Source organism: Cardiocondyla obscurior, linkage group LG27, assembly GCF_019399895.1.
Source record: "Cardiocondyla obscurior isolate alpha-2009 linkage group LG27, Cobs3.1, whole genome shotgun sequence".
NCBI classification, from domain to species: Eukaryota; Metazoa; Arthropoda; class Insecta; order Hymenoptera; family Formicidae; genus Cardiocondyla; species Cardiocondyla obscurior.
Genome location: NC_091890.1, coordinates 1237456 through 1265397, shown reverse-complemented (window position 1 = coordinate 1265397; position 27942 = coordinate 1237456). Strand labels below are relative to the sequence as shown.

General features: G+C 43.7%; 1 protein-coding gene across 4 annotated transcripts in view; it reads left to right on the top strand.

Moving 5' to 3' along the window:
• The window catches only part of Eip78c (Ecdysone-induced protein 78C), a 70193-nt gene that overhangs the window by 4505 nt on the left and 37746 nt on the right, over positions 1-27942 (top strand). For 3 of the 4 annotated variants that reach the window (XM_070673211.1, XM_070673210.1, XM_070673209.1), the window contains exon 1: positions 8646-10626. The exons of the other annotated variant lie outside the window; for it this stretch is intronic. In XM_070673211.1, the coding sequence (XP_070529312.1) occupies positions 10293-10626 (334 nt within the window). In that variant the 5' untranslated portion in view covers positions 8646-10292. Of the gene's footprint in view, positions 1-8645; positions 10627-27942 lie in introns of those variants that run through there. 4 annotated transcript variants of the gene reach the window in all.

Sequence of the window (27942 nt, the reverse complement as noted above, 5' to 3'; positions counted from 1 at the left end):
GATCTTGCGAAACCTGATTTAAAGTAATGCCTGTCGTTTCCACGGACCGGACCTACCCCATTTATTCGGCGCTTCGGACGCTTTCACACCGGTCGCCGTCTATAGAACCGTACAAGTACGAAAACCCGTAAAAGTAACGTCACGGATATCGATTGCCGGGACGCGGAACCGTGAGGAGATCCAAAGGAGCACCGAAATCCCGATTCAGACGCATTCCGCATTAAAGATAAGAGGATTTAGAAGTCCGGGTGGATAGATTCGGCATTCATCTCGCGTAATTCACGGTCTAACCGAGGAAAATTTTTTATTTCGAGGTCGCCGAGGCGAACGTAAACGCGGAAAGCTGCGGCGACTTCCCGCGACGTCTTCGTCGGCGGAAAAAAGTTTACCTCGCGCCGACTTGCCTTTCCGTCATTGGGGGATTCTCGCATGACCCTGGGACATTTCGTACACGATATAACCCTCGCGTGACAATGACAGGGCGGCGGGAAAGAGCGAGAGAGGCGGAGGGAGAATGAGCACCCCTGCCTCACCACAGTGGGATGAGGTTCCAGCTGTAGCTGGCGTTGGATCGATTCAAAAGCGGCAGCAAAGCGCCCCACCCTATTATGTGTTTTCTTCAGACCCCTACCCCTCGTTTCAACCCCCGCTGCTTCTCGCGGATTCAGCCTGCTTTCCTCCCCCCCCCTCCCCCTTGCCGCGCCGCGCACCCCCTCGCTTCCTCCCACGGTTCTACCGCGCCGGGACGGTTTACTGCTGGCCGGAAGAATTCCCGACGTCCGACCGGAAGTCCTTCTTCGCGCATTTTTCTTTAATCGAAGACGACTATCCTCTAGTTGCTTTTTACCCTGCGATCTGTCGTTCTCCGCAAGCGTCGAGAATTCGTACCTTCAAGATTGGCCTTTACGGTCACCGGTGGACGGCGCCTTAATGGGCAATCGGTCGCCGGGGGAGAATTTCTGGAGCACCCGTGAAATTCTCCTCTCGCTGATAGGCAATTAACCACCGGGCCCTATTTCGTTTCGCGCAGTTGCTTAGTGGAAGGCTCATTGAAATTCGCACACGTGCACGCTTTTGCGTTAAAATATTTGAAACGGGTTCTATTTCGTAGGAACGAAGGAGGGAAAAAGATTTAGAAATTTAACGGACGCAAAACGTTGCTAACCGCGGAAGTAACACTAGCGAAAATTCTTCTCTCGCTGATAGGCAATTAATTACCGGGCCCTCTTTCGTTTCGCGCAGTTGCTCAACGGAAGGCTTATTAAAATTCGCACACGTGCACGCTTTTGCGTTAGAATATTTGAAACAGATTTTATTTCGTAGAAGCGAAGGAGGGAAAAAATTTAGAAATTAACAGACGCAAAACGTTGCTAATCACGAAAGTAACACTCGCGAAAATTCTCCTCTCGCTGATAGCCAATTAATTACCGGGCCCTATTTCGTTTTGCGCAATTGTTTAGCGGAAGGCTTATTAAAATTCGCACACGTGCACGCTTTTGCGTTAAAATATTTGAAACGGATTCTATCTCGTAGAGGCGAAGGAAGGGAAAAATTTAGAAATTAACAGACGCAAAACGTTGCTAACCGCGGAAGTAACACTCGCGAAAATTCTCCTCTCGCTGATAGCCAATTAATTACCGGGCCCTATTTCGTTTCGCGCAGTTGCTCAACGGAAGGCTTATTAAAATTCGCACACGTGCACGCTTTTGCGTTAGAATATTTGAAACGGATTCTATTTCGTAGAAGCGAAGGAAGGGAAAAATTTAGAAATTTAACGTACGCAAAACATTGCTAACCGCGGAAGTAACACTCGCGAATACGCGGCTACTTCAATAGCGCGCATGCTGTTCGGTACAAAAATTACACGACACTTTGCACGGCATTCCCGACACGTTAATTAAGCGCGACGGTACAAAAGAGATTTCTACGTGAATGCGAGAAGATGCATGCAAATTTCCGTTTCCCAAGAGGACTGACTAACCGCAGTCTTTTCCGTTGCACGCGTAATTGAAACGCATTTTTTTCAGCAACGAAAGGGTTAAGGACGTATTTACGTTATGAGGATACTTCTTTATGTAGGTCGAGATAGCGATATATTATTATCACATTGCATAAGACCCGGCGCTCTATAATTATGTTTATAAACTTATAACAGTATTCGCTAAATGAGGAGGCGTTAAGCCGCCGCTGTACCGTGATCGAACTGTCCTGCTATTATGTTCTTCGTTTCTTTATATCGTGAAATCGATGCGCCGCTCGATCGCGAATTATTAATTCTGCATTCCGACTTTTATTAGGTACGTTTTCCTGGTGAAACCTCGCGAGCACGTGCAATTAAGCGAATTCGTCTCGAATGCTATTAATGAGTTTTCGCGTCTCGATTACGTCAAGATTCAGTATGGATTATATCACAACTTTCACCTTCGGTGGAAGTCAGACAGATCTATAGATACGCGCGTGGAAAAATTAAAATTATTATTATTAAAATTTAGCTGTTTAATATATTTAATGCAATAAGTATTTTTTAATCTAATGAATTTATTTATATTTTTAAAGATAATGAAATTTGATTGATATTTATTTTAATTAGTGAGTTATCTAATTTTTTTTTTTCTTTCTTTCTTTTTTTTTTGTTTTTGAGATTAAAAATTTGATTTATTAAAAATTGTAAAGAATTATATACACGTAACGCTTATTGATTATCTTCTATTCTTCACAGTTTATATTTTATTTTTACGTTTCTACATACTTTCTTTCTGACTAGACTAAGAGGACATCTCATATGTAAAGTCTTAACATCAAACAATGCATCGATTCTCAGCGTCTTACTAAAATCAATCCTCCTAATGACTCTTTACAAATACTTTCGGGTAAAGTTAGCAGCCAAGAATAACCCAAAAAAAAACAAAAAAAACAAAAAGAAAGAAGGAAAGAGAAAGCGGATAAAGAGACTAAGACAAAAGGAGCCCGCGAGGACTTTATATTCGCGAATAAACCACAAGCCGCGGTGCCGCGAGAGCCCGATGAGGGGAAATGCAGCGCGCGCGCGGCTCGCATAATGTAACGCACGAGTACAGAGAGGAAGAGAGACAGAGATGGCGAATCGATCTGTACGTACGCTCGCGCTCGCGCGAGTGCAACCGGTTTCCCAGGTTCATTATACCGCGGAGCCGCGCATCTCCTTTCCTGACAAGTGTGCGCCGTGTTGCGCGACCACACCGACGACGGTAGTCCCGCCGCGAAGTTACTTACGCCGGACTTCATCCCTTTCTCGTAAACGCTCGCCCTGCCCGCCTTCTCGTCCCGCCGTCGCCGTCGCTCCGGCGTGGTCCACCTCGATCAGGAAACGCGCAGTCGTTGCGCCGATCGTGGAAATAAGTCATCGAACCGCCACGGTTCACGATCGGCCGCGCCGATACCAGCGCGCGCTGTTCACCATCCTGGGAACGCGGGATTACACGTGTCTAAGATGGCAATAGTTGTCTCATTTTTCTTTTATTTTGCGCCGCGATGTCGGAATTGTTTCGTCGAAGGTGCGAAGAGTCGGAGTCTTAGTTGATGTAATTGTAAAAAAGCAGAGATTTTGAGTGGGACTTTTATGGGAAAGGGGGAGATTTAAATTAGGAATTTGATGAATGATATCGCTTCGGGAGAGGTTCTCGGTGAAAGATAAATTATTGTAATCGAGTACTTGGAGACGGGGGGGAGGCGAATATATTGGATCATCGCGGACCGTTCGCGATTACGATTCTCGATTCTTAAAGAACGTCGAGCGGAGTATTGAAGATCGCCAGCGAGAGTAAATGAAATTAATTCATTTCCACCACCGTGAGGTACTTTATATTTCGTCAATCTTGTCAAAGTCCAGAAGTGATTTCTCGCAAACATTATTCGAACTCTAACGCGATCGATCGACAAATTCGGCAATTAATTCTCGCGGCTCGTAAACACCCCTGACAAGTCGCTAATGCGTCTTTTGTCGCCGCCGACACCCTCGACGGGTGTCTTGCGCCTCCCTTCAGCCCTGCTCGTCTAAGACTCGGACAAAGTGCCGGTGCGAATTCTGTTTTAGTAGCGGGCCCGAGGTAAGAAAGAGAGAGGCCGCTGGTACGTACGCTCGTTCGGCTCTCCCGGCACTTCTCGGTCAATGAACCGCGTGTTGCTGGCGAACCCAGTTGGTCCACTCGCGCGGCGCGCGATCCCCACTTACGCCTCGGCTCCCCCCTCGTCCCCGCGATTTAACCCCCCACTGCAGTCAGCGACGGCGATCACGTCAGATCGGCCGGTCCACGTTTTATCCCTACCGGACGAAGCGGCGATCCTCCGCGACGCGGCTTCACCTCCGGCTTCCCCCGATCTCGCCCTTTCCTCCCCTACCGTTCTCTCCGCCGCCACTGCAACCCCTCCATCCTCAGGACTCACCTCCGACCCGTTCGCTTAATTCTTCTCCTCCCTCTCGGCCTCCCCCTTCGCTTCCCCTCTCCCTCGCCACCTCCGGGGCCACCTTCTCGCTTCTTCGGCGTAAACCTCCCGCTCGCGCCTCCTCTCTTTCTCTCCTCGCTTCGCCTCTTTCTTCACCCTCTCCTCCATCTCCGCGCAATGTCGTAACACGTACGACGGAACGCGCCGGCTTCACTTACCTCACAGGTGAGCGCTCTCGGCCGTACCAGGGAGAGGACGAAGGAGCCGTCCTAAGGGAAGGGAGCGGAGGAGAAGCGCGAGCGAGAGGAACGACGGGCGAGCGACAAAGACGAAGACGAGCGGGAACCTGGGAAGGGGGATCGAGCGGGAAAGAGAGAAACCGCGCGATCGCCCGCGATCGAGAAGGACGGAGTACGGGAAACATGCGGTGGAGGGCCCGTTCCCGGCACTCGCGCGAGAACGAGCGGCCTCGACGCGCCGCACGCTCGCGGGATCGCGCGATACGCACGTGATCGCGCACGCTCTCGCGAGGAAAACGTTCCGTCCGATCGGTACTTAGCCCCCGACACCCTTCGCGGCGCGAACGAGGTGTCCCACGGCGTGCTGTTCTCCGTTTTTTTTTTTTATCGATCCACGTTTGCGAAAATCCCCCGCGTTCCGCCGCGCCGTCACGTGGATCCATTTCTTCCGATGGTACCTTCGGATGTGAACCGGCTGCTCGACGGTTTGGCTCCGGTACGCGCCGATCGCGACCACCTCGTCGGGACAGTGAGTGATATCCGGTGGTATCGGCGAAGTCGCGTATTATCAATCGTTCAGAGGTACGTTTCCGGCGGATTACCCGAATATTAATAACGTTCATCTTCTCCGTAGCGGCATATTTTAGAAAGTAATTATATATTCCCGACGTCGAACGCTAGCCGCGGCAAACGCGAACTTGTGACTGTGTGGTATCGGTGCGATCGTCTCGGCAGGCCGTCCAAAGTGGCCTGTCGAGAATCTGCGTAGGATTGCTGCGAGAAGCCCCCCGTGAATTGTGCGCAAACTTACCCGGCGGCGTTTGAGAGAAGGGCTCGAGAAGAACTACGATTGAAAAGCCCTTCTTGTCCCCCCGTGGATTAACGCTCTGGACCCAAATCGATCCTGCATTTTGGCGAGTTTCTCTCGCCGATAAGACACGTTCGAACAGTCGGTGAGTGCTTCCGGCGTCGCGCAGGTAAATTCCAAGTGCACAATTCGCGCGTCACCTTTATTCAACGCGTAGTCGCGCACGACCGGCGGGAGAGATAATTGCCGAGGAAATTGCAAAAGTTCATTGCGCTTTCATTCATGCCGCATTGTCTCGCCGAAGCGGGCAGGTTGGCTAGCGGAGCGAGTCCGCGTTGTTACGAGGTGTCGATTGCGGGAAATTATGAAATTACTATTATTTCACGACGGCTCGGGGCCGTTAAAATGTATATATCTCGTAATGGAAATTCTCATAAACCTTTTACACGGTCTCGTCTCGGATTAGACGAGCTTGAGACGAGAGAAAGTGTCGTCGGAAGAAATAATAAACGGTTCAATCGCAGTCTTTTAAACGGCAGGATAAAATATTAAAAATTGTTTATTGAAACAATGCAAGATATCGCGGACGCAGGAAGGATTTATAATTTCATCTGTTTCACTGTATGTACATATTTTAGCAGTCGCTAGTGGAACAGTTTGAACAGTGGATGATTGACGGGTTAACGGATTATCTTTCTTCGCGTCGCTCCCGTGTTACCTCCGCTTTCGAAATATTTTAAGGCTCGCGGAACTCGCGGAAGAGATAAATTGCGTGGCGCTGAGGGGGAGGGAGGGAAGCTCGGGGGACCTCCCGGTGAGGATCGCGGATCGATTCTACGGTCGCGTTCGACGATCGCGCGGAGCACGTGGCTCGGCGCGATCGCGCGTTCCCAGAGAAATCTTCTCGCGTGTGCGCGCGGGCGCACGCGCGAGATCTCCGCTCGCGAGCGGTAAGGTGAACGCACTGACTTGCGACGCGGATGGAACGCGGAACCGAGCGGGCGATGTGCGAGACAAATGATCGTCTGCGAGGCCGCGAAATTCGCCCGTCGCGCCGACGAAATTCGCCCAATTTGGAGGACAAAATTATTTTCACCGCCTTTAATCGGGCTGGGATAAATAAATTATTTTCTCGCGCTGCGTGCGGCTGCGATCGAAATTTAATTTTTTTTTTATGGGGAAGTCGCTACAAATGTTTGCATGAAATACGACGCCGCGCTGAATTTGTGCAAATTGATCGTTACCGCATCGCGAATTTATTGTGTTACCGTTCGAAATGTTTGATAAAAACGCTCATTTTTTTAGCCGTTATTTTACGATGGATATACGTAAGTTTTTTCAATAATCGGGAACGTTTTTTCATGCGTTACAAAAATATGGAAAGTCGGTTTTTCCGATAGAGATAACTATCGCGCCGTCCATGATTGAAGAAGATTGATCCCGTTTCATCGCCCAACGACAGTGCGCCAATTCCGAAAGAGATTGCCTAAAAAAACGCACGATATTGCTGGAAACACGCTAATTCGCAATTCGCGTGTTACGGGTACATAATAGATTCATACAAATAGATTCACCAGGAAGCTATTACGGAAAGGGTTTCCATCGAAATAATTCTGTTCACAAAAAAAAAAAAAAAAAAAAAGAAAAAAATCTTATCGCGAAAAATAATTCAAACCAATAAATAAAAAAAAAAAAAAATCCTAAATATCCATCGACGAGCCTTTTACACTTTTACGAATCGAAATTAATCACCGATGCATTTAAATCACCCTGACTTTGCTCGATTACTGCAACACGATCGCTGCACTCGGAATATCGGCCGATGAATATCTAGCCGCGCGCGAATTGTCGCAAAACACTTGAAATTCGCGAGGCGGAAAAACAAAGCTGGCCGAGAGAGGGTCAGAAAGGGGGGAGGGAGAGGGGGAGGGAGGAAAAGACGAGTTAAAGAGAGGAGAGGATCCTCCGAAGCGAAACGTGCCCAGGTGAGAACGAGCGAGAGAGAGAAAGACGGCAAAGAGAACGACGAGAAAGAAGAGGGGTAGATGTTAACGGAGAAAGAGGAGGGGGAGTGAGGAGGAAGGTTGTGACCAAGTGGAGGAAGGAGGGACGAAGCCAGGAAGAAGTCAACGTCCGAAGATTACGGCAATGACATTCACTTTTTCTCACTCTCTTGCCTCGTGTTTCTCTCGTGCTCTCCGGGTCTTTTTTTTTTTTTTTTCCTCCTCTCCTCTCGCTCCTTATTTCTCTCGCGATTCACCGGCGATGTCTGTCCTCATCTCCCGCTTGCGCGAAAATACGGGGTGGAGCAGCTTGAAAATTATTCACCTGGTCTTTCGGCACGATTGGTCGCGGTAACAAGTTTTAGAGTTTGTACAAAAGTTTTATTGTTTATTTGGGAAAGTTAAAAGAATATTTAATATTTTATCCTGACGTTTTGTTTTTTTTTTTATGAATTAAGAAGCGCGTGCGTTGTGTAACGTTTGCTTCTTCGACGTTAAAGAAAGTTATTTTATATTTAATATTTTTCGGCGAGGAATCTTGAATGTGTGTACTTTACGACACTTTCAGCGTCTCGAGTTTCTCTAAATTTATTTTAAATATGCATTCGGAGGTTAATTTTGTAGGTATTCATTTATTTAGAATTATTACGAAGAGTACAACTGTTTGATTTAATCAACGAATACCGCGATTCATCTTTCGATTTGCGAAATATTAAAATAATATTCGTTAATAAAATATTCGGCATAAAAACTCTCACAGCGAGTTAACTTGAATAAGGGTAAAGTATGTATGTAGTACATACACTACATTTCTTTGCCGAGGAACGAAAAAGCGATGCTTCGTACGTGCGTGGTCGAGAAATACTTAAACATGTATATTAAATTTGGAGAAAAATATATTCGACATTCGCGTATTTTTCATAAATCTACAAATCGTATTTCACGTCCGTCGCATTCGTACATACGTGTACTTTATTATTTCGCGATTGCGTTTCTTTTTTCTGTTTTTTTTTTATTTCCGCGTGGCATATCGTTGACTTTGATTTCTGATTTTCTTTTCGTTTTGATTTTCTTTCAGCGAGATGGCTCACGTGAAAAGCCAATGGGCATATAAACCATTGAAAATCGGTGGACAAATCCGTGCTCGCGTTACTAGGAAAAAGTTTATTTCATAAGGCGAGGCAAAGAGGAAGAAAAAAAAAGCGAGGAAAGAAAGTGGAAGAAAACGGAAGAAATAATCGCAGCGGAGGACGAGGCGCGAGTAAAGGCGCTCGGGGTCGATCGCGTATCCCCAAAAATAATGGGTTGAACTTTCGAGTGGTGTTCTCCGCTCGTAAGAAGCTGAAATGGAAGTACGGCGAGACGATGAGCTGCTTCAACTTTCGCGTCGACTGCGTTCTTAACGAACGGTAGTCGGAGTTTGTTCGGGAATTACGCGTTTCGTTAGCCGCGGATGAAACGAGGGGCCTGGGATCGGTGCTAAGTGACAAAGTGCGAAAATAAAATTGAAAAAAAAAAAATTAATAATAATTAATTGTGATAATAAACTTTCGTAAAGTTTCGTAAAGCCAGTGCGGTTTCGAAAATTGAAATTCCCTTTAAACGATCGCGTCCTCGTTTCTCGTTCGCGCGTATCGGCTCGTGTTCGAAGTGTATCGTCGTACCTCATCGTCCTCGGATCCCGTCCGTTATTTATACATTCGCGGGAAAATCTCAGAAGCGCGATCTCCCAGCTCGCGACTTTTATCGCGCCCGTCGCGTCGCATTCGCCGGTCGGCCATTACAGCCGCGGTCGAATTAAATCTTATTAAGCGGCCGGCGTAAATGCAAATGCAAGAAACGCGAGAGTCGGAGAAGAGCGGCCGCGAGATAGACGGAGAGGCGTGATACCTGCGAGGAAACGAGGAAACGTTACTCGCGGTTCAAGGACCTCGTGAAGTTGCGAGAAAGACGAGCAGCTACGACGACGACGACGACGACTCGAGCGGAGAAGGCACGTTCTTTATATTCGCCGAAATCGATCATCGACTGCGAAACGTCCCGTTAAAAAGGAAAATATCGTTCCTCGGACGGCGCCAGATGAAATGCTGGATAAACCGAGGCGCTGGATATCCTCTCGCGATAAAACCGCTTCACTGATGACGCTCGATGTGTCCCGCGAGTTACGTTGTTTCAGCATACGCGACGCGTCGACGCGGACATCGCTGGTCCTCCTCAATAGAAACGGATTACATATGACTTACAGAAGACGCTACCTGCCGATTGAAATAATTCCGCACCGGTTTGTGTACAAGTGACGAAGGAGAAAGTTTCAAAGAAGTTAAACGAGCAAGTTTCGCGGTGCATTCGAGTATCAGGTGTCGAGTAATTAACGACATCAAAGAAAGCGATTGTCATCTCGTTATCAAGCAAGTCTCCGATAGTTTTGTTAACCGAAAAAAGGAACCAATATCCTAAGATCTTCGAGAAAGAATAAAATAACGATTCCCTTCATCTGTTCATCCACGCGAGCGTCGAAAGGACATCGGATTCGAACGCGGAATAAGAATCACTGCCAGATCTCGTCGGCCGAACTTCGGAGCCGCGATTTTTCGAGGATACGCGAGAGGATAAGGGCGTTTCTCTAAACGCAAGAGCTGCGAAAGCGCCCGCGGATCGAATTAACGACTGAATTCGCCGAGAAAAATTTGCCGAAGATCTCGGATCGAGCGAATGCTGAATGCCGCAGGCGGTATCATCGGTCAGGAAACGCGACGTGCACGACGCTGCTGTTCGCCGCCGACGCCGTGATCGCTCGCACGTACGCTCGATGCCCGTACGATGGACGTTTTCAAACTCGACCAGTCGCTGAGCGCGGGTTTGGGCAGCGCCCCGGCGCCGGACACCCTCACGCCGGAAGTATCGTTCGACGCCGGCAGTGAGTTCAACCTGAGCTTCTTCGACGGCCCGGAAGAGAACAACAGCGCCCAGGGCTTCAGCGACCCCGGCTCCGTCGGCAGTGCAAGCGCATCGCCGCCCCCCGGCACCCCCGTCGCCGTCACGAGCGTCGCTGCCGCCACCGCCGCAGCGTCCGCTTCCGCCAGTGTTAATAACCCGAACGCGCCCCCGCTGCCGATTGTCCAGGTGCCCACCCCCGGCATCGTCATTAAACAAGGTTTGTTTTATTTATTTTTATTTTTTTTTATTTTTTTTTTATTTTTTTTTATTTTTTTTTTTCTTATATTCGCGCGGCCCCGAATTATTTTTATTTGCGCGCCGTTTCGTTTCGAGGTTTATTTGAGAGAGAGAGACTGGTTCTCGTCGGCGTTAATGATTGTGCCATTGTGGATATTATTATAATCGCAACATTATACCTAATACTGGGGGAAACGTTATAATTGTTATGATGTCTTTGATAACTATCTGTAATAATGTTGGCGTATTATTGCCTTACGTTTGCAAAATAATTAGTTTGCCTGACGTGAACAATTTTGTTGAATAGAGGCGTTTGATATGAATCACGAAAGTGTTCGATTTTGATAATTGCCGTAGAAATTAACGTTTTAATGAAACGTATAAAAATGCAAATATAATTATCGGTGCGTTAAGTAAGCTCGATACAAAAGAGCAGAATGCAATAAAATAATTGCAATCATCTTTAATAATTTTCCTGCACGTGCACAGAAATTTTATAATTTAATTATTGTTTTTTTTTTTTAACGATTTTAATGACTAACCGTTAAATGACTTTTAAACATTTAAAATACTTATTATATTTTTTAATAGCTTTATATTAACAGTTAATTTTATCAATTAATCAATATTTCAACATTTTATTGGAAAATTATATCGCTTCTTTTATACCGCGCTTTAAATATACCTCTTTCATTAAAACGTCTATATATAAAGCTTTTTAAAAAATATTATGCGAATCAATGAAATTTATTTAAAAGAAAATTTTAAGTTATCGAGTGCAATAACATATTATTAATTTGATAAAACTCATAATATCGCGTTCACTAAAACGTGACGCGATAAAAAAATGTGTCGATCGATCACGGCAGCCGAACGAGACGCTCTCGACGAAAAATAAAGAAATTCAAACGGTCGTAATTTTTCCGCAATTAATTCTCCGCAAGAGAGCCGTGAGGAAACTCGCCGTCTCTTAACGTAACTTTGATAGTCCGCCGTTTTATATGGGAACGTCTATTTATAGCCCCGGCCGCGCGCGTTTTACGCTCGGTGTGTCTATGTTTTAACGTCGTTTTACATCCTGAGCACACGGACGACGCGTATAGCGCTCCTCGTAAAGGTTAGAATACAAATTGAAAAGGTCGCACCCATAATGCATGCTGCTGGATCTTCCACGATCGCGAGAACCGCGCGCGCGTCGTCATTGATAAAGTTCAGCTGCAGTAATTTTCGCTGATCTCGCTTTCGGTCCAGGCGCCTGCTCCCAATCGGAATATTGAAAGGGAAATAATTTTAACGAGCCCCCGGACGAATCGGAAATTGTTTTTCCCTGCAGTCGAAAGAATCTGCCGCTCGTGAGAAAAGTCAAACGCTGACATTTCGCTAAAACTGAAAGCGCGCGAGTGAAATCGCGCTTATCTCCGGTCTTAAATTTCTTTCGTTATTATCAGGAAGCGAAGGTCGGCTTAATAATTACTGCTTAATGTCGAAGATATTTTTTAACTTTAGTTAGAATTCTTTGGATTAAGCATTGTCGAGGAAGAATTAATTAGAAACCGATAAACGCGTAAACTAAATTTTTTTTTTTAATTTAAAATTAAATTAAATTAAAAAACAAATTTAAATTTAAATTTAATCTTTTTTTTTTTTTAATTTAATTTAATTTAAAAAACGAGCACCTTGACATTCGTGACTTCTTTCGTGGAAATACTGGACGGCAAATTTACTCGAATTTTTAGGGAAGCGATCTCAAAGTTTGCGCGACTCCGAGAAGGAGCCACGTCGGAGGCCGTTGATTTTATATTATACATTCGCTATCTGATCGTAGCCGAAAATTTGACTTTGAATTTCAATCCCGGGGCGGTCAAGGTCTACCGGGAGTAATTTGATTCAGAAGCGTGAATCTTGCGATGCTGTAAGCGCAACGTGCGCGACTACTCTCCTTTTGAAGCGCGAAACGGATAGCGAGGCAAATCTCTGATGTTCGGAGTTTTCCATATTTCGAGACGGCCGTAATGTAATCGCGCGGAATGAATTAATTTCGTCTGCTATGAAAATTTTCTCACGTTGCGACTGATACATAATTCAGGAGCGCCTCGTGAATTAAATCTCGCGCGCAATAAAGCCTCTGTGTAAAATTTCCAAGAGCTAACTTTATTTTAACGCACGACTAATTCATTTAATATTAATGCTGATGATTAACGAGCTTGCGAGAATAAATGGACGCCTAACGAAATTTTCGCGGGGAAAACAATTCTCCCGGCGACAACGACGGAGAAGGAAAAAAAAAAAAAGAGTTCGCCGCTGAAAAGAAACGAGATATTCCGCACGTATTAAGACGCCTGTATCTTTCGAGCGAAATCTAAGAAGATTCGACGGGCGGGGAACTTGTTAGTAAAGTACATAGAATACGCCCGGAAAGTTTCCGACGAGTTAACTGGCGAATTACGGAAGTTGTTTCGCTATTTAGTCGACGGTATACCCGAGTTTCGATGCACAAAACTTGGACGACCGAAAAGTCTGTAAGCATCGCGATTTCTATTAAAATGGCATGAATGTAGTCGCAACTCGCGGTACTCAATGTTCGCTTAATTCCACGTGCTTGCGCGACTTGATGGCTAGTTAGTCGAATTTATGTAATTATTACATTTTATATTTTATTATTAATATTTCAATAAAAAGAAATATTCTTGAAAAGCATGCTTTGGACACTGCACTTGGGTGGCTCGCGGTACTCAATGCTCGCTTAATTCCACGTGCTTGCGCGACTTGATGGCTAGTTAGCCGAATTTATCTAATTATTACATTTTATATTTTATCATTAATATTTCAATAAAAAGAAATATTCTTGAAAAGCATGCTTTGGACACTGCACTTGGGTGGCTCGCGGTACTCAATGTTCGCTTAATTCCACGTGCTTGCGCGACTTGATGGCTAGTTAGCCGAATTTATCTAATTATTACATTTTATATTTTATCATTAATATTTCAATAAAAAGAAATATTCTTGAAAAGCATGCTTTGGACACTGCACTTGAGTGGCTCGCGGTACTCAATGCTCGCTTAATTCCACGTTCTTGCGCGACTTGATGGCTAGTTAGCCGAATTTATCTAATTATTACATTTTATATTTTATCATTAATATTTCAATAAAAAGAAATATTCTTAAAAAGCATGCTTTGGACACTGCATTTGGGTGGCTCGCGGTACTCAATGCTCGCTTAATTCCACGTTCTTGCGCGACTTGATGGCTAGTTAGCCGAATTTATCTAATTATTACATTTTATATTTTATCATTAATATTTCAATAAAAAGAAATATTCTTAAAAAGCATGCTTTGGACACTGCACTTGGGTGGCTCGCGGATATCGAGAAGGGACTGATTTATTGGCGAACCGCACGCTAATCGGACAATAATACACACGCGGACAATGGCGGTCACAATTTTTCAGCAATTACTGCTTGAAATTGCTTTCTTTCGCTTTAGACACGGCCGGATGTTACCGCGGCAAGAATAGAGGCTTCTTTGATCGACAGCGGAGAAAAAATAAAATAAAAAAAAAAAAAAGGAAAAAAATAGAATCGAAGCTCATTGACACTCCTTTCTTTTTCCTCACTGCGACGTCGACGCCGGTCGACGGGCCGCAGTCGGGCTGCAAGTCACGATTTTATCGACCATACGAATCGTAAAAGCCAAGAATGCCGTATCCCCGCGTACGACTTTCTTACACGGAATGCAGCTTGCGCGTCTGGAGTGCTTTTCTCCGAGAGAAACGAGTCGAGTGTCCGGAATCTACAGGCGGGAGGGGGGAGAAGAGAAAGAAAAAACATCGCGATTATGAGCCGCGCATCTGCTAATTAGTTACGATGAAAGACCCCCGCGGCTATAAACGAAGGAACTATTCCGTGCCAAACGCGCTTGCGATTGTCAATCGCAACGTGCTCCGTTTCATTTCGCTTACGTTGTTGATTAAAATAACTCCGTGCGCGGTTGAAAGTAACAGTACCGCGACACCACTGTGCGTGTAACTTCGGGCGGGAATAATTAAAAAAATAAAATTGCCGCCGCTTGTGCAACGAAGGCACGAAGGTTATTCTAATAAATTGGACACGCTTTATCGCGAGAAGTAGTCGATGTTATCTGGCGATGGTATCGTTAATTGTTACACAACTTATTACAACCGCGGATCTTTTAAGCTCGCTTCGCTTATCTTATCTGTGACCCTTTTCTGTCAAGATTAACGTATCGATTTCGAGCCAATCGATACCTTTTAGGTATCGCGATGCGTATTTATTTGTAAAGAATTAATTCGTCAATTTTAAAATCGATGCCGTGGGTTTTTTTTTTTTTTTTAATTTATATAATTTTTTGAAGAACGACTTCCGTTAAATTACAGAATAGAGGCTTAATTTTAAATAAAGCGGAACAGTAAGGGTCCAACTCTGCAACCGCATCGCGGTTTCGCCGCCGTCGCGGCTCATCTCGAGAACAACAGATCGACGCGGGCGCGAAAATATCGATGACGATGATCGGGGGCCCTCGAGAGTCATTGACGTTCTCGCGTGTCACGTAAATCGCTTTCCTGGAACGAAGGCCACGAGAAAGTTCGTACCGCTGCTGCTGGTTCAGTGCCACGGTCACGCTACGTGCGTGGCATCGACGGCGACGAAAGTAAACTAAATCCGAAAGATTACGCAACGCCCGTGTTAAAAGTCAGCCGACGTGCCCGCCGCCTTCCTTTCTCGTTCTTTTACCTCTTTCTCTTCTATTCATCATTGATCCCGGTCATTCTCTCGGACCGAATACATTAGACGCCGGTTAGAACGTCGCGACATTTTCCACGGGACGCAAATAGAAACGAAGAGCCTGCCATTTCAATTTTATTTTATTTTATTTTTTTATTTTTTCCCGACGCTAAGTTGGTGGCAGAATTTTTCTCTTTATCATCTAGTATACTTTTGCTTTTTATTCATTTCTCGCTGGGCAATTTTTTCTTTCGAATTATAGCATGCGATAAAATACGATACGATACTTCGGACTCTAGAGCCTATAGATCTAACTTGTACATAAAAAAAAAAAAAAAAAAGAGGACTGTAATACTGTAAGTGGAGAGAGAAAGAAAACGAGGGTATTAACGCAAAGAAATATTCCACGCACCGGCAAAAAGTAACGCGGTATTCCATTATCCTTGTCGGCATGATGCAAAACCGGTCGAAATGATTGGATTTTTATCTCCGGTCTTTCTCTTTCTCGCTAACATCTTTTAACCTCCCCTCCCCCTCCTCTTTCCGTTCACCATCTCGATTTTTCCCCCCTCGCGCCCCATTCGTCTCCTCCTGCCTCTCTGCCTCCACGTAATTCGCGTACGCGTGTATTTGTTCTCTTCTCGTTACTTTTCCCCGTCTCGCTTTATCCCGCGGGAACGCGCGGAAAGATCGCGCCGGTGTCGGACGAGAAGAGCGGAGAACACGCACGCATATACAATCGCACGTGTGGAGATACGAGCGTGCGAATACGCGCGGGGAAAGATGCACGTGCGTGCGTGTAAAGATTCGTACGCGAGCGTGTGCGTTCGCCTGTTCGCGCGCGCCTTTACCGTGTGACTCATCCAGGTACATTGCACCCGGTACGTGTCCGGTGCCGAGCTCGATCGCGTACAGCCCCGGCCATCGCAACTCGGATATTTTCCGATTTTTCGATTCGGCACGCACGGAAGTTCGATTCCGTGTCGCGCGTCGAGGAACGATCCTCGGACGACGGCCCCCGTCGGCACTCTCGCCGCGAATATTGGCGTCTTCATCGGGAATGCGCTCTTATTGCTTTTCAATCTCCATTTATACGGTCTTATCAAGAAAATCGGAGGACGAGACGTCTACCAGGAATCCCAAGAGTTCCATAAAGCGCAATCCCGGAATCGAATGCTATTTTTCCAAATGCAAAGGCATCTGGTCTGTTCAGATTGAGAAAAATCACGGAGCAGAAATTTCTTTAGAGCGCGCGTGAATAGGGTTTGATATTGGAATGATTTTTCTGATGCAAATTTGTGTGATTAGCTTGATAATAAATTATCGACGACATATAATTATTAGGTATTTTTTAGGTATCCCGTGCTTATTAAATAATTTGATCGAGATATTAATTATACCTATACTTAAAAGTGTCTTTCCGATATGACAAACAAAATTAAACAAAAAAAGAAAAATTAAAGTAAATTGATTTTATCTAGGCGCTTTTAATTTTTAATTTTCAATTTCTACTTTTAATATTTAATAATATTAACATACCTACAATCGAAACGGGACATATTATTAAATTCAGTCGCCCCGATAAAATTCACGTATCGCGAGTATTTTTCTTCGCCAGGACGAAGCGGCGGCGGTTAGCACGACTATCGATCAGACGTAAAGTTTCTCGTCGCATCTCTCTTTTTCCTCTCTTTTCCCCCTCCCCCCTCCCCGTGTCCTCGGTGTCGCAGCGAAAATTCAGCGATGGGACGAACGCTTGTCTTCGATTCATGTTCGCGCGACGCCTCGGGAATCGCGCGCGTGAATTATTAAGAGTGCCCGCGCCGCAGTAAATACTCCACGATCCGTCTTCGTCGCTCTCGTCTCATGCTTCTTCGTCATCTTCTGGTTCCTCTTCTCCCTTGTCTTCTCCGCCAGCCGCTCTCTTCTCGTTTCCACCTCGTTTTCCAGTCACACCGCGGCGTCTTCTTCGTCGCTTCTTTCCCCTTCGCTCTCTTTCGCGATTTCTCTCTTCCTCGCGTGCTTTCCTCTTCTCGTCCCTCATTTCTTCCCCCTCCTTGTACTAATGCCAGTGCCTTTCTCTCCGTCTCTTTCTTTTTTTATTTTTTTTTCTTTTTTTTTCCAAAGTTCCCTCTCTCCCTCCTATTCGCGACTATCTCTCTCTTTCTCTCCTCCAATATTCTCCTTTTCTTCCCGTTCGTCTCTCTCTCGCTCTCCCGCTTTTCCTCTTCCTCGCACCTAAAGAGCAATGAACTCTCGCGGTAAGGTATATCATCGGTGAAGTGATGCTACCACCGGCGCGCGCGAGCGCGACCACCAACACGCGCGTGGTTTCCATCGTACCGTATATCTTCGCGTGCCTCTTTCTCTCTTTCTCGGTATTTGATGCCTCGTGCAGTTTGCCTTCTTACTTTCCTCCATCTCGTCTTTCCTATCCTTTCTCGCATTTTCTTTTCTAAGCCTTTTCCTATATTCTCTCTCTCTCTTTCTCTCTTTCTTTCTCTCTTTTTCTCTCTCTATCTATTTATCTATCTCTCTCTCACACACACACACACACACATTTTCGATAGTGTCAAGTATTAGCGCATAGCGCAGATAATAGCGCATAAAATAACAAGCGAAATATATAAATCGAACGACAATATCGATGCCCGAAAGACGAAATCCCACAGCCGACGTTCGACGATACCTAAATCCCGATATTTTCTCCCAACTGCACCGTCGCATCGGCGGGCGATGAAAAGTTATCTGATTTGCCGGATAAATTTTAACGAGTCGCTCGACCCGTTCCCCTTAGACAGTCCCGCTCGCTCCTCGCTGCATCTTGCATGCATTTGAGTGCATCGCACTTACTTCCTGTAGCACCCCCCCATATCGGAGAGGAGGAACATGTTTATAGCTATCGCGATTCTTCGCGTCGTATCGCGCGTTGTCTCTCTTGTCGCTTGCGATTATTTCTATAATAACAAAAAGAAAGGGAAGAGCCTTACCCGAACGACGTCGAAATTAAGCTCGGCGATCAATAACGTCATTCTTCGTCGCCCGACTTGAAACCAGTCGTCGAGATAATATTTAATTAGTAAAAATGTTTCCTGCGACAAAGAGACCTTTTTATCGCGATAACAAATTTTTTCACGCAATTATAACATGGTTTAAATATTAAACAGAACGATTTTGACGTTGGAATATACAATATATTATTCAACGAACGATTTTATTTCGCTTATGATTATTTAATTATATAATAATTGCATTTTTTTTTAATTTTGTAAGATATTTATTCTCGCTTTAAATCGCGCGATAGCATCAACGTCTAATAATCGGGATCGGTGCAAAACTCTTTCTGGCTCAAGCGAAATGAATAATCGCTGCGACGTGACCGCTCGGCGGTACGAAATCGCGTGTTGGTGCGAAATGGTCACGCCGCAGTGAAATTAAACGAGATTGATTCAGAGTAGTCATTTTGCGTGCCGAGATGCGATGGTGTAGCTTCGCGTGTGCCCGGAAATGCAGGCGGGCGCAATGATGGTGGTCGGTAGAAACGCCCTCGACACGAGTCTAGGTTTCCCCTTAATTTTTGTACGCGCGCTTGACGGTCAACGGCCGTTGCATTAATCGAAAAGACGACGCGAAGTGCAATGGGACAATTAGCTGTATGTAATTTCGATCTCTTTTATTAATCTTTACTCTTGGTTTTTTTTTTTTTTTTTTTTTTTTAAATTTAATTTAATTTAATTTAATTTTTATTATTATTATTATTATTATTTTGTACGAAATATTGTTTGATAAAAATCGTGAACGTGACGCTTTATTTAATTAAATTACAATTTTTAACGCGCGATTTTGCTTCAATTATTTTCACATACTTACTGTATTAATTTTTGTGAAATTACCGATTTATTATCGAGAGCATTGCTTGTCAGACGAAGCTGACTTCTTCAATATTTTAAAGTGACTGATCTGAATATAATTTATTCGAGTAACTTATTGTTTTAATAATTGAATAATTGTGCAAGAAAATATTTAATATGTGAAATCTTGAAGACTGATTATTTTCGTTTCGATATTATTACGTAAAATCAAAAGACGTATATTTTAAAACCGCAATTCTTTTTACATAATCGATAAGAAAACGAATATCGGAAAGCTCGAACTATCGCGGCTTTAGTTACTTCTGATTAAAACGTACTCTATTTCTATTCACGAGTTCTCGAAGTGCGGCGAGTTTATTTTTATATAAAAGATAGAACATCCTACTTATAACTTTAATGTATTAATAATTTAAATTAATTACCTCCATAATTAAACTTTGGTTAAATTTCTCTTTTCTCCGACGGAAGAACCGACTCTGAATTTCTTAATTTCATGAAAATATTCTCGAGCGCACCCTTTCGCGCGCGTATCATCCCGGGACACCTGGCGCAATTCGCGAGCTCCGCGTGCGTTACTTTTTTTTCTCGCCCGCGTCAGATTCAACCATCCCACGTACACGCGGAATTTTTTTTCTTCACGCGTGTGCGGCCTACATTGGACGTAACGTGCGTTAGCGCGACGAGCGTGTGCTGGTGGTTTCGCACAAACGAACACGCGCGGGAGACGAGCGAGAACGGAAAAGACGTATGCTCGCGCGTGGGGCAACGGCGCTGTAAGCGAATGCTAATAATATTCACTTCCTGCAACTCGGTTACATTAAATCACCGCCGGGGCAGCTCTCCCGGCTCGCCCGCTTTTCCGCGTTATTATCGTTTTCCTCCTCGCGATTGCGATCGCCACCGACGCGAACCACGTGCGATCCGGCGGTGGACGGACGCGAAACCCGCCCCGCGATCTCGGCGCCCCGCTCGCGCGGTCCAATTTTCGACGGTGCGGACTATGAAATATGAATAAGCGCTAATTGTCACATGTCGATCGCCGCGAACGAACGCGGGAATCGCATACCGTAACTCGAAGCCCGCTGAAAATAACATCGATTTCAATCCCCGCGATGTATCCCCCTTCCGGTTCTCCTGTCATTCATTTTGTAATCTGAGCTATCGGATATTATCTTCTTCCATCCCGTTCTCGCGGTGAATTATCGCGGTCTCTGCGGCGACTCCAAGTGCGGCAATATTTTACGTATTTTTTTTCTTTTTTTTTTTTATGCGTGATACAAGATTGTACGCTATTTATTTTAGACGCTTAATGTATCTTATATTCTTTCCCAAACTGTGATCGATATATCTGAATTTAGTTACCGAAAATCCCGAAATATAATCGGATAGAAATGATTGAGGCGGCAACTCCGGAAGCTGTTGCATTTCGATATCAATTTCCGTTAGCCGGCTAAATTCTCGTTCGTAATCGAATGCGCCGGCCATGCAAATAGAATCCCTTAATTAATGTAAAGTCTCGATGTAAATGAACGAAAAGAAGCTATTCATTAGCGTCATTGATTCATACATTTTATTCGGCGGCGCGCGGTCGCCGTCCGATTCTTATGTATCTTTCACACTCGTAAGATCAACGACCACGCGCGCGTCCGAGCGTCCACGCACACGCGCGCAGCGCGCTAAACACACAACTGCAGGCGGTAAGGACGGCAGGCCTTGACCATGAATGTGGGTTGGTGGATTGCATAACTATAGTCAAGTGTCTGTGACACAACGATGCGCCTTCGTGCATGTGCTCGTTCGCACGTACGCGCGCGAACACACGCCACGCACACGTGCGATCGTAGCTCGCGTTCGCGTGGGTCGATGGGCGATGCTCTCCAACGATCCGCGCGCACATTGCTCAAGAATGCTCGCACAATGAATGCAGAACCTCGAGCCAAAAATTCGATCAAAGCCGAGAAGAGATAATTTTTCTTTCTTTCTTTTTTGTTTTTTTTTTTTAAATTTTTTTTTTATAAATTATTCCTCGCATTATGTACCTAAAGATATTTCACAAGTCGGCGGAAGTTTAATATTCAGACGGGAGTAAGTTTGAACTCGATTTACTTGATTTTTTTATGTACATTCGAAGCGACTGTCGTTTGAATTTTTTATTTTTTGGTAGACTTTTGAAATATATCTCTCGGTTACATGACGTTACTTTAAAATGGAAAATTAGAATTAATTAAGAATTGATAAATTTTATCACCTCAACGTTTTTTTTTTTTTTTTTTTTTTTTATTTCCCGTTGAATTTACTCGCCGTTGTAAAATCGCCGATTTTTGCAAGCATTCTTTTTTTCACCGTGTCGTTATTTAACAGTGGTGACATTTATCAGTGTCGCCGTTGATACTTTCTTCCGCGGTAACGCTATACCTTTGAAAGATTGATATTTATATGTTCTGACGTCGCGAGAACCTTTAAGCGTGGAAACGCAAATGCGATTCGAAGGGACGTGAATGTGAAACGCAGCCGAGCTGAAATACGCTCGATGCTCGGACACGCGCCGACCATTATGCATCCGCGATGTAAGGCTGCGACCTTGCTTTAAGTTTCAAACAGCTGTCGGAGTTTACTTTTTAAACCTGCATGAAATAGCTGTCGGCGCCGGTAAATTAAAAGAGACGCCGCGGTCGTGCGGGGAACAAAGTCGAGCGATACGTAATCGAATTAACGATCGGCGAAGAGATATTTTTTTTTTATAATTACACCAACGTAACCCATCAATGCGCGCAACGGAACTGATTGCGGGAACAAAGTTAAACGAAGTAATCGCGTTAATCGTTAACGAATGCTCGTATCAGCGATTAATTATTTTGATTATTGCGTAATCGATAGGCATGAACGATGCGGTGGCAGGGAACAAGGTTGGGCGAAACGTAATTAAATTAACGATTATTAAATAATGAAATTGGCGATCGTCGATATTGACTGAATGTGATTAATTGTGAGATAGAGGTGAATAAAACGTAAAATAAAATTACTAAATACAGTTACAGTGAAGTAACATTAATAATTCAATATCTCTAATTAATGAACGAACAATAAAATATATATATATGTATATTCTGCTTTAATATTAATATCTTTAATGCTCTTCTTTTACTTTGTGTGCGAAATTTTTCTCTCGTGAAAAATCGCAAGTCGCTGTTTCGAAAAAATAAAAAAAAAATTAAAAGCTGCTCTTTTTCTTTTTCTTTTTTTTTTTTTTTTTTTTTTCTCTCACTAAACCTTCTGTTCCGTATATGCATATCTCGTTGAGCTGCTCAATTTACACTTTTTATTTATTCGGAAGGCACACACGTTCGTCTCCTGTTCGTACAAACAAAAATTAGGACCACCTTACAAATTGGCCATAAATTGCGCGGGCGCGCGATGCAACTTTTATTCTTTAATTCTCGCTTCCAATCCCTCGAAAGAAAGGAGTCGAACGAACGGACGGTTCTCTGCTTTCCGACTGGAGTCGAATGGCTACTCGGGGCATTAAAAAAAAAAAAACCCTCGAGGGAACGCGAGATCCGCCGATTCTGGCGCATCGACACAAGCGAAACTATTTCCAGCTGTTTAAAAAAGTCCAGGGTTCTATTAAAAAAAAATAAAAAAAAATAAAGGAGATAAAAACGCTAAAAGTGGAAGGCGAAAGCTTTGGGATAAAAGTTCTTTTAATCGCGCGACATTCAGTAGATAATCTGCCGTTGGTCGGACACGCCGGAGAATTCGTCCGCGCGATTCTTCTCTTTCTGCTCCGATTTTCTTTCTGCTCACATACACACGCACCTTTGGACACCTGCATAAATTCGCTCCTCGCCCGATCGTTATCCGACGGAAGTTACTCCCGAAAGTTTCGTCCGTCGAGTGTACTTAAGAGCGCGTCGGCTGGCCGGTCGAAGGAGAAAGTTCGGTAGCAAATTGAAATACCGGCTGAAGTGCTTAACTTCGAATCTCTCTCGCGCGAGAGGAAGATTTTCTCGTGTACCTTAAATGATACCGCGCCCGGGAAAAATATGTACATTTCCCAAGTACGCGAATAAATCGGTTATCTAAACTAATTAATCTTAAAACGAGGTTTTCTTTTTTTACAGCTTTTTAAAAAGACGGTGTTTCGATTTGAAATTAATTATTTAATTTTGGAGGAAAAATATATATAAAAAAAATATATTACGATACGAGATCGTGTTTAATTATTATCTAGACATTATTTTAATTTTCCCGTTTCTCTTTCTTTACCTCGTAAATAAAAAAATTTTTTTTTCCGCTCACGAATTATTGTCTTTAGGAAACGTAATCGGCGCGCGACGAAATGATTCGAAATAGGATCGAAATTGGGCGCAGGAGAGGCGAGATGACGGTGGAGGAGAAGCGTGGCGGAGGAGAACGTGAGAAGGGGGAGGAACAAGGGGGACTTCTTTGGAGGAAACGATGGTGGTGGTTACGCGGCGAAGTAGAAGGGAAAGATTCATCAAGGAGACATTGAACCCAGGATTCCGTGCGAGGACCACCGTGGAATAAAAAGCCCCGGTGTACTTGGCAATTCGTCGATTCACCGTGTGCGTGCGCGTGTTAATTTTTCGCGCGCTCACATCGATACTCTCACGGCGATAAAAAGGAAAGAAGGGCGAGCGAAGCAAATAATACAGCGAAATAAGAACGTCGAAACAAGAAGGGACGGAAAAAAAAAGGCACATTAGAACAAATTCGAGAAAGTAAAAAACTATCCCGTGTATCAAAAATGACGAATGATCCTCGCAACGACTGATCTCTAAATCGAAAGCTGCAAAAAAAAAAAATTAATCGTCGAATATTGCGATTCTAGCGAGGATTACATAACGTTGTGTAATGAGAAAAACGTGTGCGCGTTCGTTTTATTTTCTATTTCTTATATAACGCGTTAGAAGTTCTACACGATTTTCGATTCTTACGGCGTGTCGACTCGTTGATTGACTATTTTCTACAACAAGTTATCGAGGTACCAGTACAGGCAACTAGCCAATCATCTTAAATCAATCGCACGTGAACAGACGCTCGGAGAAAGTTCTTTTTTTCTTTATTTCTTTTGTGGGATTTGCAGTTTTGTTTAGTAGCATTCCGCGTAAAATTAACACCCGTGTTTGTATGTCGCTTCGATTTAAATAGTTAGGAACTCGAATCACGTGTTAAAAAAATATTTATAATTATATTTTAAATATTTGCACGGAGAGAGCAGCAAATATATGGGTATTAAAATATAAATTAATTACAAACATTAAAACTATACCAATTAATGTTATTAATTATGTTTCAAAATATTATAGTGTGTCGATTCGTTAAAAATTAATATACAATAGATTATAGAATATTTAATTACTTTGTTGGTAAAAAGAAATGTATATTTAATGGTATAGTCCTTTGTTTGATAATTTTCATGCGAGTTTTGTCCGTGTTTCTTATACATGTTGATCACACAGCTGGTACAATGCCAATGCATCGGATGCAGCATTAAAGCCGTAATTGATGGTTGGTTAGGCTATGTATATTAATGACAGGTGCCAGAGGAAATTTACTACGTTCGCACGTTATACGCCACATTTCCTCGGTACAACCTTCCAGACTGCAGTTTAGTTAAGAATTTCGACAGAAAATTTCTTGTTTCTGATATCATTGTATAAAAAATATTTATCAATCAATAACGCTTTGATTAATAAAAAGAAAATCAATTTGGAAAAATAACGAAAGTATTTAGTTATAAATGACGTTAAGAATAGCAGTTAAAAACAAAATATCTGTTTTTTTTTTTTTTTCAGAAAAAAATAACGTTTACTTTAAAAAATAAAAGATTGAACAAAATTTTAACTTCTCGTGGCTACTTGAACTCGTCTCGAAGCGTCGTGTGCGCGCGGATATACGGATACCGTGTATGACGCAAGTTTTGTGAGCGGGGAAAATGACGAAGTGTGCGTGAGGGTGTTGCCCTCGTTGTCACGTTGATTCGCGAGGCGCGAATCTGAAAAAGGCGCGCGAGAAAGGTGCGAGAAAGGCGGCGGCGGCGGCGCGGAAGAGGGAAAAAGACGCTTCGCACACACTCCGCCTTTGCCTGGACCAGTTTGCCGGGAGCGCGATAACAGATCTAAGCGTGGCCGGCGATTCTTTTTCGAGTCTCCCGGCATTACGTATTCATGTGCTCCAGCGTCGCTTTCCCTCTCCGGCGAGTAGCTGAAGAGCGTGCACAGGAATTGTAGATTTATGCTTCCGAGACGAGAGAAATTACGATAATTCCAATAATACGTTATTAAAGTTTGAGCGATTTGATTAAATGCTTAAAAATATAATTGACGTTTTATTACGTCCACGTCGAGAATTACTTAAAAAAATTTTAGAAAAAGAGAAGAAAAAAAGGAAAAAAAAAAAAAAGAAGCGGGATAAGAAGACTGTTCTTCTTCAATTAACGAAGCGTTTGCCAGCGTACTTGGCTCACACGATCATTCACAACTAGAATTAAGATTAATTATCATTATCCGTTTATTTATTAATTATTTAGAAGCGCATTTGGTCCGTATCCGTATACGTCAATCTTGATATCTTCGAGCTTATCGTCACAATATTATATTTAACTGTCGCGTTCCAGTTGTCGGAAGTGCGACGTTGAGTCTCTCTCACAATTGAATTTAATTGCTCCCGGCGTTAATTGCGACCGTATATGAATCAAGCCGCGTTTATCCTTTTTCGTTCGGTACGTCTTAATAACGATTCTAAAAACTTCGTGCAAGAAAGACGCGCGACGTATCGTACATTTGACGATTTAAAAGCCGAAAGGAAACCGCGACGCGGCGCTCGATCGCTCGAAGGTATCACTCTCGCGCCGCGAAGTGCCTTAATAAGGTTACGTAAGAGCCGGGAGTGTTACCGGTGGGCTTTCAACGTGTGTATAGTCGACCAACTCGTATAAACCCGTAAGCGGTTGCGCGAACGCGGAAGACATTATCTCTCTTTTCTCTCCCTTGCTTTCCCGCCCGCCTCAGCCCCGCAATCATCCTCCTCGTCTCTTTTTCTTTCGACTCCGCGCTCTCCTTTCGCCGTCTTTCTCCCTCGTCTTCTTTCTCGCGCGCATCAAGATCGAGAAAACGGCCGCCGCGCGATATGTAACTCGCGCGTGTAACATACGGGCGGCAAAAGATCGCCGAAGAGAAACGTCGGGCGCGGGAAAATCGATACTTAAGTCGCGGTTTTCCTTTTTTTTCTCTTTTTTTTCTTTTTTTTTTTTTGAGAAATATAAGTAACTGACTCGCAAGTATACATACAACGGCGTTTTTTCAGATTTATTAAACAAATTAATTTGAGTTTTTTTCTAAAAAAAAGAAGAAAAAAAAAAGAATTATATTACGAAACGTAGGAGACGGTAACGTTGATTGAAATCCGCGAAGACATTTTAATAACGTTTCAAGTAAAATAGACTGAAAGTGCCAATAATTCTAACAAGATCTTTTCGATGTATTACACGAGAAGATGACACGTGATGAACGAAATCCATTTCGGTATTTTTAGAATAAAGCTTCTTTTCGAAGTGAAAGATTCAATCGATTTCTCCACGCGAATAGCGCTTTTATCGCGAGCGAGATAAAAATGGAAAATCGTTCTCAACGCGCCGAAGTAATTATCACTGCATTAATAAGGCATTTAATAAAGTGACAATATTTCTAAATTTGTTTTAACACAATTTCTTTCATATTATTAACACGCTCGTTAACGATATTACATTTTTTTTTTTTCAATGTTATTAATATATGTTTTATTTTTAATTTATAATTATTAATAATATATAATAATGTTTATTTAATCGAATTTTTGAGACACGGCGTGAATTTCGATATTTCGATTATTTTATAAGATTCGCAGGGGCGTTTTACTTAGAATAGAAAGAAACCGCGCCTGTGCTTGGCAAATCTCTGCGGCGAGCCAGACGCATCGCGAATTCTGCAACGCGTACGTATAAAACGCGCGCAAGTATGTGCGTGGAGCATATCTCGGTTCCTCTCTCTTTCTCTCCTTTTCTCTCCCGTTCTCCCGATCTGCGACTGTGTCGCCCGCGAGCTTACGCCGTGATCCATGGCCTGTCCCAATCTATGCGGCTACGGCAAAAGGAAGCAAAGCAAAAGGCGGGCAAACACTTAGCTTAACCCAGTGAGGGGCCTCGGCTCCCCAGAATAACTTGTTCCGCATTGCATTATTAGACGGTTATTTCAGAGCACGTCTCACGACGCCTTCCCTTTTCCTCTCCCTCCCCCCTCCCCCCTCGATGAGGAGGCATTCTGCCCGCTTTCACCGCGTCCTTCGTGTATCCGATTCGATCTGAGAATTAACAGCGCAATTTCACCCGCGCGAGGTTTCGCAGGTACGCGGCGAATCCTCTCGCTTTAATCCACCGTTCGCGTCGCAGCGCCCGGGCAATGCGTTGAGATTAATCACTGTCAGGCTTAATTTGCCATTCCTAAACGCGAGATATGAAATTCCATACGGAATACGAATGAGGTAAAAAGACACGGAGATGATACAGCTTCGCCTTTTAGCAAATAATAATTTTTTTGGGTTTTTTTATTTTATTTGATTTTATTTTTTTTTTTCTCGCTTTATTTTATTTTATTTTATTTGTTTTTCTTACTTTATTTTATT